The sequence below is a fragment of the Octopus bimaculoides genome, chromosome 14, assembly GCF_046866305.1.
Source record: "Octopus bimaculoides isolate indiv1 chromosome 14, ASM4686630v1, whole genome shotgun sequence".
NCBI classification, from domain to species: domain Eukaryota; kingdom Metazoa; phylum Mollusca; class Cephalopoda; order Octopoda; family Octopodidae; genus Octopus; species Octopus bimaculoides.
In genome coordinates, this window is record NC_142941.1 from 56549021 (window position 1) to 56561520 (window position 12500).

At 35.4% G+C, this 12500-nt stretch overlaps 1 protein-coding gene across 1 annotated transcript in view; it reads right to left on the minus strand.

Moving 5' to 3' along the window:
- Positions 1-12305: 12305 nt before the first annotated feature.
- Positions 12306-12500, minus strand: part of LOC106874731 (E3 ubiquitin-protein transferase MAEA) — a 338771-nt gene continuing 338576 nt past the window's right edge. The window contains exon 9 of the mRNA XM_089363042.1: positions 12306-12426. Within this exon, the coding sequence (XP_089219168.1) occupies positions 12325-12426 (102 nt within the window). The 3' untranslated portion in view covers positions 12306-12324. The remainder of the gene's footprint in view (positions 12427-12500) is intronic.

The following is a 12500-nucleotide window of genomic DNA, read 5'->3' on the forward strand; positions in this document are numbered from 1 at the left end:
ACAGTTTCCAATGTAGCACTTTCGTTACCTGGTCGTGTCGCCGAAATTTGTAATAGTTTTGGGCAAGTCTAGCACATTCGTTCGTGATATGGGCACATTATTGTATTGCAGATACGACACAGCGGAGACACTTGTTCATTCCTAAGGTTGATCCTCCAGTTCGTGGCCAAAGCTTGGTCCTGCGCTGCTAATATAGTGCTTTCGGTCTGCTTTTTTAGGGCTCCTTTCATCAGCCAATCCTACCTATTTTTTCCAGCAACTTCTGTTGTGATTACATGGAATTGATTGTGTACTCTCTTCTTGCGTAATTCTTCTTCATGTCCTTTTTTGTACTTCTTCCTTTGTTTTCCCTTTTATTATTATTATTATTATTTAAGGTGGCATGCTGGCAGAAACGTTAGCACGCCGGGCGGAATGCTTAGCAGTATTTCTTTGCTGTTACATTCTGAGTTCAAGTTCCGCCGAGGTCAACTTTGCCTTTCATCCTTTCAGGTCGATAAAATTAGTACCAGTTACGTACTGGTGTCGATGTAATCAACTTAATCCCTTCCCCAAAATTTGAGGCCTTGTGCTTCCAGTAGAAGGGACTATTATTATTATTATTGTTGTTATTGTTGTTATTATCATTATATTTTTTCTGCCTAACTTTACTCCATTTCTCTACTATTTCTGCTGCAACTAAAGTGGCGTCATTTGGCAAAATAATAAAATATAAATTAAAGAAAGAAAGAAAGAAAGCAAACAAACCAAATCCTCGCCCCCCCCCCACCACCACCCCCTCCAACCTCTACCATCTTGAAATTTTATTTCTCTTTAAAAACATTTCATTTCACTTTTCTTGAAATTTAATTATAATCTAAACAGAACGACTGTCAATATCGCTGCCGCGTATTGGCGGCTTGCTGTGATACTACTACTACTACCAACACCACCACTACCGCTACTGCTGCTAGTACTACTAGTACTACTATCACACCTATAGCTACCACCACCACTACCACTACTACTACTACTGCTGCTGCTGCCACCACCACCACCACCACCACGTCGACACCCCCACTACTACTACTACTCTTTCTTTCCTTCGCTCAGTTTCATTTATTTCTTAATTTATTATTATTATTATTGTTCTTATTCTTCAATTTCATCTTCCATATTTTTTTTTTTTCGTTTTCTTCTTTCTGTCTTTGTTGGTCATCTGTACCCACCTCTCTGTCTGTCTGTCCGCCTCTTTCTCCTTGTCCACCCCCCCCCCCCTACACACTTTCTATCTACTACTTTTCCTCAGCACTCCATCACGCCATATCCCACCACCGTCATACTTGTACCACGCAATACACTCACAGTACAAATACATGGGCATATAAAACGGTACACTGGCATACTGTACGGTACAGCACACCAACACCTCTCCCCATACATACACAGAATATACTACGCCTTCAGACCTTACCATTTATTACAATGCCCCATCATACGCTACGGTACAATAGAAAGAAGAGCATGAAGTACAGTATAGTAAACTGCCATACACTACAGTACAGTACACCATTCTACACTATAGGGCAATACAGACACCACCATACTGTACAATACTTCATTCTGTAATACAGTAAAGTATACCTCCATACACTATATAGTATGTCCCCGTACTACAGTGCAGAATTCTACACTACAGTACACTGCATTACTGTACAATACCAGGACCGTCTTAGCAGCGTTGTAGGGCCCCAGGCATTCAATGCACTGGGCCCTATAATATTTATTTATTGACAGCAAGACAGCATACGTAGATTAAGCCCCAAGACCGGTGAGGCCCTTGGGCAACTACCCAGTGCGCCATGACGGTTACCTTAAGGCGGTAATTCTAACCCTAAGACGGTCATACAGAATACCACACCATCATACGTTGCAGTACAAGACTCAGAACAGTAGGGTCGCATGCGGCCCTCAAGCATCTTTCCCGTGACCCCCGACGGTCTTCCCTCTATAAATATAATGTATTTTCCTTTAATTGACTTGGATTTTATTTTTTGGGGGCCCAGCCCCTTAAAAATAAATCCCAGTTTTGAATCTGGCTCTAATATTACAAAAGGTTGAGAACCACTGCAATGAAAACTGGAATAGATCTAGTCTTCGAAGCTAAACCAAGTGGTTCTGAAAGCAAAAGACATATTCCCGCCTTATTAGACCGCCCCAGCGAAGTCATATTCCACTTAGTTGGCAAAACTAAGACTCAACGTCGCTATATAGGGAAATTAAAGCAACGTATAGATGTCAATGTTGATTATAAATATTAGTAATAAAGCCGAATGAAAAATATTCCTGCTAATTGAAGTTTTATAACTCACAATATTCCATATACAAGGTTCTATCGTATTTGTATTTTTTTAATGCATAAAACTCTTCCCTGAGGTATTTCCCCATCAGCCATATTGCTAATGTTCTTCCTACTGTTATCTCTGTTTATATACATTATAATATATGATTTTGAATTCTTATCTTTTTCTTTCTTTTTAATGTACATATTCTTTTTCTTTTTTTTTTTTTCTTTTCTATATTCATGTTTCTTCAGTAGGGATGTCTGTTATAAAGTAAACATTTTGAAAACAAATTACATATATTTATGTGTGTATGTGTGTGTGTGCATGCATGCGTGTGTATGTATGCATAAGCATGTGTATGTATGCATGCATGTATGTATGGAATGTATATATATATATATATATATATATATATATGATTTTTCAGAATGTCATATATGTGTGTGTGTGTGTGTGTGTGTATATATAACCTCGTGGGCATCGGTACCATTTTCCTCTTTCTCCGTTCTTCCATTCTCCGAACTTTCCATCTTTCCGACGAAGGGCTACGCCCGAAACGTCATACACTCTCTCTTTCCTTTCCTAAGCGTCCAATAATACTATCCATATCACGTCCTCACCTTGTTGTTTTTTTGTTTTTTTGTTATTGTGTTTTTGAACTATATATATATATATATATATATACATACACACACACACATATATATACACACACACACACATATATATATATATATATATATACAGTTATATATATATATATATATATATATATATATATATATATATATATAGAGAGAGAGAGATACATACATATGTTTATGTACACAGTATGCATAAAAATTTTTTCAGAATTGTCTTCTGTACATCTATGTTGTAGTAGTAGTAGTAGCAGCAGCAGCAGCAGTAATGAACAAAAGAGGCGGTATTCACCACCGCAGTGTTTGTTTAATTTGGCCGGTTGAAGCCAGTTCTAACGGCTACTTAAAGTTTCTTTAAGTGAAAAAAAAAAAATCACCTTGGAGTTCATAAAGACGCCATGTCCTAGCATATTATTTAAGTTTGATAAATGTTATCATAGGAAACGTTTATCCTTCAAATAAATCCCAAAGCTCTCTCAGCGGGAAAAAGTAAAGATACATTATATATAAATATGGAGTTCAAACGACTCCGAGGAGAACATAGTATTTCGACATGTCGGGTCCGATGAAATAGATAACATTTGAGCTCTGGGGTTGATGTAATGTGTGTGCGTGTGTGTGTATTTTTCCTCCAACCACTTCTCCGCTTTTCTTCTGATAAAGGACTTTTATCCAAAACGTTAAGACTCTTTTTTCCCCACCTTAATTTTCCTTTTAAGCGTTATGCTAACACAATATTTGTAAAAGCTTATCCTTTCTGTGTTGCCTTTCATTTTGTTTCCATTGCTTTCATAACAGACATATATACACAAACACACACATATATACACAGACACACACATTCATACATATATAATGGTAACTGTGTGTCATTGTGAAGTCAACTGAATGTGAGTTAACAAAAAATAATTTCAATTTTTTAAAATTTCCTGAGAATTATTATTTTTAATTTTCAACAAAATATTTTTCCAATATCAATATATAAAAAAACATTTCGTAAGTTGTCCTTACTTTATTTTTTTAAAGAATGATTTTGAAACATGAACTATCTTTGTAAAGAATCTTTACAACTTTAGTTATCGTTAAAACAGACGTTTCGTTTCATTTTATCAGTTCTCGAGTTATGCGAAGGAAAACTTTTTTTTTAGCTGCCATTCAGTTATAGATTTGTAACGTGTGTAGGTGTCTTTGCGCCTTTGTAAATATGTGAGGATAGCTGCCTGAAAAAGTGCCACACCCTAAAAGTTGAGGGAACCCGTGGAAGATGTAGGCCCAGGAACACCTGGGCTGAGGTGGTGAGGCAAGACCTTCGTACATTGGGCCTCACCGAGGCGATGACTACTGACCGAGACCTTTGGAAATGTGCTGTGCGTGAGAAGACCCGGCAAGCCAAGTGAGATCGTTGCCAGTGCCCCTGGACTGGCTCTTGTGTGGGTGGCACATAAGATGCACCATTTTGAGCGTCGCCGTTGCCAGTACCGCCTGACTGGCTCCCGTAGGATTTTCGAGCGAGATCGTTGCCAGTGCCCCTGGACTGGCTTGTGCGGGTGGCACATAAAAGACACCATTTCGAGCGTGGCCGTTGCCAGTATCGCCTGACTGGCTTTCGTGCAGGTGACACGTAAGAGCACCTACTACACTCTCTGAGTGGTTGGCGTTAGGAAGGGCATCCAGCTGTAGAAACTCTGCCAAATTTAGATTGGAGCCTGGTGTTGCCATCCGGTTTCACCAGTCCTCAGTCAAATCGTCCAACCCATGCTAGCATGGAAAGCAGACATTAAACGATGATGATGATATTTACCAGAAACATAGATATATCAGGTTGTTAGACCTGGATACTTAAATGTTTGTTGACATGTATGTGTATGTGTGTGTGTGTATGTATCTATATTGTTTTTGAAAAGAAGAACTCGAAGTAGATAAAGCTATTATTTATAGCATTATTTACTTCAAGCGGTTAAAACGATTAATTTCACATCTCTCGAAGTTTCCAAATTCTTATGACGTAAATAATATATATATATATATAATAATAATAATAAATAATATGTGTGTGTATGTGTGGTGTATAAGTATGTATATATATGCATATATGGGTATAGGACGTCACCAACTGTGAAAACAACATGAAATACGTAGAAAAACGAATTAAATACGTAAACAACGGGGAAAAAATTGGAAGACAAGACAAGTAAACACAGAGAAACGACCTTTTATCGGTTGTCAGCTGTCTATCAACTCATTTCGAGCATTCAATGATAATATGAGTTTTCAAAGACAGTTGCTCCCATAAATTCTCTCTCTCTCTTCCTCTTTCTCTCTTTGCTCACAAGTGACCATCGTCCATCTTTCTTTCTCTCACGTGACCATCTTTTTTTTCCTGCACGGCGTTCAAAGGATTGGACGTTTTTTTTTTCTTTCTCTTTTATCTTTTCTGTTTTCAAAGAAAATATTTCTCCCAGCTTTCACTATTTTCCTCTCGTTCTAGTCTAACAACCCTCCATGTTTGTTTTCGTTCGGTTTCCTTGTATGTCTCCACTGTCCTGTTTTTGTTCCCAATTACTGTTATGCAAGTGGCTGAGTATTCCACAGACATATGTGTCACTGTGTGTGATAATTGACAAACCTTTAAATAACAGGTCGGCCTCTACACAGTTTCCCTCAAGTGAATTTCATTCACAAAGCTTGGGACCGACCCGAGGCAATCGTAGAAGACACTTGTCAAAGGAATCATGCAGTGGGATTGACATCAAGACCTCATGGTAATGGAAAGAACTGCTTAACCATTCGGTTATGCTTGTATAAGACACACACACACACACACACACAAATAAATACAAACAAAAGAAAAAGCAAAACAACCAACAAAAAGAATCAACAGAAACAAATCCAGTTTATCGAAAAATTTTATTCAATGTTTGGTATAATTCCTTTATTTATTTTTAATTCTTTCTTTCCTTCTTTCTTTCAGTCTTTCTTGCATTGCCTTATATGGCATCAGTATTTTGTAGCAGAGAGAGAATATTAAAAAGAAATAATAATAATAATGAATAAATAAATAAAAGACAGAAACAGGGAAGACCCAGATTTAAAAATAAGAAAAAAAATACACAAACAAAAATTGTTTTATTGCATCCCTGGGTATTTTTGTTAAAATTTAATGGTCAGGAAAATTGAAAAAAAAAATCAAATTAAAAAAAAACAGAAATAAAGGAAAAATATTTAAAGATTAAGATATTAATTTTGTAATAGGATTTAAAATGTAATAATTACATAAACATATATATGGAGAGAGAGAGAGAGAGAGAGAAAGAGAGGCAAAGAGGGAGATATTTATTATAAAACAGCAGTTAAAAGATGACTATTCTTCTGTAACCAAGTTTCATGCTGACAAAGACAAACATCAGATGGATTTTCAGTAAAAATCAGCTGCAAGCAGCAAGTTTGACTGATGTCGTCAGAGAAGTTGTGTTAAGAAAAATATGTCCACAAATAATACAGAAACATTCAGGTGATGGATTGGATCAATTGTGAATAATGCTAAGAGGAGGAATGAATGAATGAATGAATGAATGTGTATATATATATATATATATATATATATATATATATATATATATATATATATATATATAAGAAGAGAGAGAGAGAAAGAATTAATGTATAAGCATCAAAGAATATATTCTCTGTAAGTAAGAGCTCAATTAATGACTGTTTGTTTAAACTCTAACATATTATTACAGTACAGTAAATGCAAGTGGGGCTGTCTTGCAAGAATATGCACAATTAGCTAGAATGATCTTTAAAAGCTATATATTTAACATAACAGTAGAAATTTCATACATAGTTCCTATTTTGTGTTCAACAGCTGTTTCGTTAATATAAACAATACCAATTGTATAATTAAATGATTCTGATACATAATGAATTTAAATGAATAAACACAGTTTTTAAATTAATAATTTAATTTAATTTGATTTAATTATGTAATTATACATTTGGTGGTATTAACAAAACAGTTGTTGAACACAAAGTATGAACAACATGTGAAATTGAGAAGAAGTACTGGAACCTAAGTGTATCAAGGCTTGAACTTACCAAAATTACAAAAGTCACATCAAACATACAGTCAAAGAGCACTCTAGATGCAATGGTTTCTAATTTTGGCACAAGGCCATCAATTTTGAGAGAAAGGGGCCAGTTGACACTATTGATCCCAATGTTTGGCTGGTACTTTATTTTATCAACAGCAGAGGCAGGAAAGTTGATCTTGGCAGGATTTGAACACAGAATGTAAAGAGCCAGAAAAAATACCAGTGATGTGCTAATAATTTTGCTATAATAATAATAATAATCCTTTCTACTATAGAGGCACGAAGCCTGAAATTTGGCGGGAGGGGATTAGTCGATTACATCGACCCCCAGTGTTTTACTGGTACTTCATTTATCAACCTTGAAAGGATGAAAGGCAAAGTCAACTTCGGCGGAATTTGAACTCAGAGCGTAGCAGCAGACAAAATACCACTGAGCATTTTGCCCAGCGTGCTAACAAGTCAGCCAGCTCACCGCCTTAAATAATAATAATAATAATAATAATTGTTAACATATGCTCAAGACTAGGAATTTGGAGGAGGATAACAATTAGTTTAAATCAACCACAAAAAGATGTAAGAGTAAGATAATGGTAATGGAATTGTTTACAGCTTTTGGCAAATAATCAAAATTAGAGGAGTTGTCAGAGGCCCAATGGATAAAAAGATTGTCAGTCACAAAGAATGGCCTCTCAACAACTATTGATGACATGTTAAATTTCATCTAACTTCAAGACAGTTATTCAAAATGAGCTGGAAGTGAGTTAAAGCAGCATCAGTTGGTCAATGCTTTTAGTAAAAGACATGGACCAAAGTTTGAAATTCTGAGAAGGGTGAGGATCTTTCCCATCCCATGATGATGATGATGTTAGGAAAAGTTTCTGTATTGATTGCTGCATGTTCTACTTGTATCCAGGTGTACACAACGGAAAACTTGAATGAGGGGATTAGGAAATATCAAAACATGTAGAAGATGGAGTTGATGTTTGTTACAATGTGAATGAAGAGATTATTACAGTATACATTGCTGAGGATGCCACAGATGAAGCTTAACCCTTTTGCATTCAAATTGACCATATCTGGCTCAAATATCTTACCTGCTTTATGTTTGAACCAGCCAGATCTAGCCTCTCGTGCATATCCATACAGTGCTATTCTAAAATTAATAATAATCGCACCATTGAAGTCTCAAAGCTATGAAGATAATGTGTGATTAATTCAAAACAATGGGATTCCATAAGTATGCTACGATGACTCACCCTTGATGCTTCTAACAATTTGTCCGACCCTAGAATCTTGATAGCTTTTCTGGCCTTAATCATTTCAGCAATGATCTTCAAACTATACACATCTAAGAATTTATTCATTCATGTCCCAACTGGTGACGACAGGCCTCAGATTGATAATCAATCAATAAGTCAATGGGCATCAGGGCCTTCCTCTTGCTTTTATTTTACATTTCAGAATTCTTTTTTTTTTTTTTCCGATATCCATTTTTTCTTAATTTTCTTGATTATTCTAATTTCCCAATTTTATAACTTCTTCATGTCTCAATTCTCTGTCTTCTGATCTTCCATTTTCAATATTTTCAAATATTCAATTTTTTTTCCATGTTTCCAAATCACATTTTTTCATTTTGGGAATATTTTCAAAGTTTTTCCCAATCTTACAAATTTTAATGTTCCTACTTTGCATTTAAAGTATTTACACACTCCAAATTTATATATACATACATACATACATATATATATATATATATATATATATATATATATATATATATATATATATATATATACACACATATATACATGCATACATATACATAGTCATACATATATATATATATATATATATATATATATATATATATATATATACATGCATACATATACATAGTCATACATATATATATATATATATATATATATATATATATATATATATATATATATATATATATATATATATATATATGTATATATATATATATATATATATATATATATATATATATGAATATTATGTTGTTGATGTCAAAAGAATTTAATAAGAACAGGAAATAATTCTTTGGAAGAGCGGATCTCAAAGCTCACACAAAGCTATAAATAATATGTAAATATTGGATTGAAAAAACCCTTTTGGACAACTATTGTTTATAACTTTATGTATGCTTCAAGATCCACTATTCCACCCCACCACCAAAAATTTACATATACATACATACATATATTTTCTGTCAAGTACCAACCCATTATTCCCTCTCAGTGTAGGACCATCAAACAAAATGCTGGGTTACATCAGAGCGGGATTAATTTAGGTTCAACGAGCATTTTCAAATAACAATTTGTGGAGACTAATTCTCTTTTGCTAATATTTAGTCAGAGATTCTCACACACTCGTCCTCATTACCACCACCACCACCACCATCATCATCATCATCACTACATATCTATAAGAAAGTCACTCTGTAACTATGTCACAAACTATCATCTCTACATGTGTGTGTGTGTGTGTGTGCATGTATGAAAATATTTCCAAGGTTTATATTCATTTGATTGCATTGTATGTGAGTAACCAAGTCAAAACCCATTTATTTATTGACAAGATGGCTTTACAGAGATACTTAAATCGCTCCCCCCACCGGCCCAGATTAGTATTTTATTTTATCAAACCTTCTAACTAAAGGATGAAAAGGCCAAGTTCTCCTTGCCAAGTCTCACAAAATATACACCAGACATTTTACCTGACTTTCTAATGATTCCGCTCATCTATTGCCTGAAATTTTATCTGATGCTTGGTTTTACCAGCATGAAAATTAAAGTTATAGAATGGTAGTCATCTTTTAACCAAAATATTATAATGAATACACTCAAACCACATATTGAGTACATCTCTGCAGTGTTTGTGAAATCACAATCATATATATATATATATATATATATATATGCATGCACACACAAGCAGCTTTTGTATATACATGTGGGAGAAAGAGTGAGTGTGCGTGTATGTGTATATATATATATATATATATATATATATATATATATATATATATACATACATGCATGTATATATATATATAGATACAAATATACACATATATGATAGATATATATATATATACATATATATATATATATATATATATATATATATATATATATATATATGCACATGTATATACACACATGCTTGTTAGAACTTTAGGAATTTGAGAGAGAGAGAGAGAGAGATGATAGGAAAAACTTCAAAAGGAAATTTAAAAAAAAAAAAAAAAGGAAATGAGGAAAGAAAGAAAAGGGATACTAAAACAAATAGAAATAAAAAAAAATGAAATAGCGTCCCTTCATACCTTCCCACCACCCAACAATCCATCCAAAAAAATTAAATATACAAATTTGAGGAATCAGTTGTATGGGGTAGGTAGGTAGGTAGGTAATGAGATAGAGGAGGGTGGAGGGGCAGAGAAGGAGGGGGTATTGTGTCACTGCCAGTACAGGCTGACCACTGGACCCACCTTATGAACTTTAGTGGGGGTGAGAAAGGATAGGTAGGGTGGTCAATAGTTTTGGTGGGGTGGCCATTGGCTAGCAGATTTAATGTACCAGGAACAAGACACACCAAGACCACTCATCAATGCCCAGACCAAACTTTTCCATTCTTAAAACCCCCACCAAGAAACTGGGGTGGGGGAAAAGATTATGGAGATGATGGGTAAGTGGGTAGGGATGTAGACAGGGCAGGAGAAGGACATATGACAAATAAGTGCCACTGCTAAAAGTTTATAAGTTTATATATATATATATATATATATATATATATATATATATATATATGTATATATATATATATATGTATGTATTGATATCAATATAGGATGAGTTATCCACCCTCTTAACAGCAAGGGTGGAAATGAGAGAGGTTAGGTTATAAAACTGGGATAGAAATAGGTACTTCCACCCAACTACTAGATGATCAGTAATAGCATAAGAGGTGATCATTCATCTATCCACCCACCCAGCTATAGTGGTTGGGGTAGGTGTTACATGTGGGGGACAGTGTGGTAGGTAGTGCCACAGCTAGTAGTTTTTTTTTTTAATTACGTTTTCTTTATATTTTTTTTACATCATATCAGCACCAGCGCAAAATGACCATCCACCCTCTTGATATCAGCAGTGGATGAAGGACTACAAAATGGCCATCCACTCTAGTAAACACCAAGAGTCACTGGAGAAGGGCAGTTAGTGCTATTACTAGTTGCTTTATAAATCACATCAGCACCAACACAAAATGACCATCCACCCTCAACATCAGGAGTGGATGAAGAATTACAAGATGGTCATCCACCCTCAACATCAGGAGTGGATGAAGAATTACAAGATGGTCATCCACCCCTTTTTTAATATCAGGAGTGGTTGGAGGGGTATGTCGTGCCACTGCTAGTGGTTTTAATATATCAGCAACGGTATAAGATGCCCAACCATCCACCCTTTCTCTCTTAACACCCAGGGATGACAGTGAGAACGACAGCGGGTAGGTCATGAGACGGGAGTTGGGCAGGGTAAGTAGGAGCCACTGCTAGTAATACACCGGGGTACACATTGACCATCCATCTACCCCCAGAGGATTCAAATGTGGGCAAGGTAGGTAGCGCCAGTTTGTATGTTAGCAACAGGGATGGCCATGGCTGGAACGTTTCCTTTGATTCGGTTACATAGGGTCTGCTTGCTCAGGGTTGATTTTGCGTTAACCAACACCCACCCTGCCTATGCTGACCCCAGGGATGGATGGGGAAGGGGAACAAAAGTGTTGTGTATTCTGTCAGATTTGCAGCATCATTGGTCCAGGTTGATGTGGAACATATATAACTGGGAGAAGAAATTTCACCTAAAAAAACTCGTCTCCTGACAATAGAATGATTCTCTTTCACATGTGTATGTGTGTATGTGTGTGCATATCTTTATGTTTGTATACATTTGGGTGTATATAAATGTGTGTGTGAGAGAGAGAGGATATTTGACAGCGCATGCATGTATTTAATTATTGTGTATATGTGTGTGTGTGTGTGTGTGTGTGTGATTATATTCATTATGTATGTGTATATGTGTGTGCTTGTGTATCTGTGAATGCATGGGTTTTATATGTGACTACATATTCCTGTTTGTTTATCATGTCTGGATGTGTATGTGTGTGTGTGTAAGTGTGTGAATATGCATTTTTCATTGTGTGAACATATGTATGCCTACAAAACTATACGTGTCGACGTTACATGACAAATACTTTCTCAGCTTCATCTAGACTAAAAATCTGTTTAGTCCTTGGACACACAACCTTGCCTTCGTTTTCTGCTGCCATTGAAGCCAACGCCTGAAAATAAGGTGAAGAAAAAATATATATATATGCACAAAACAACAACAACAGCGACAATAACAATAATAATA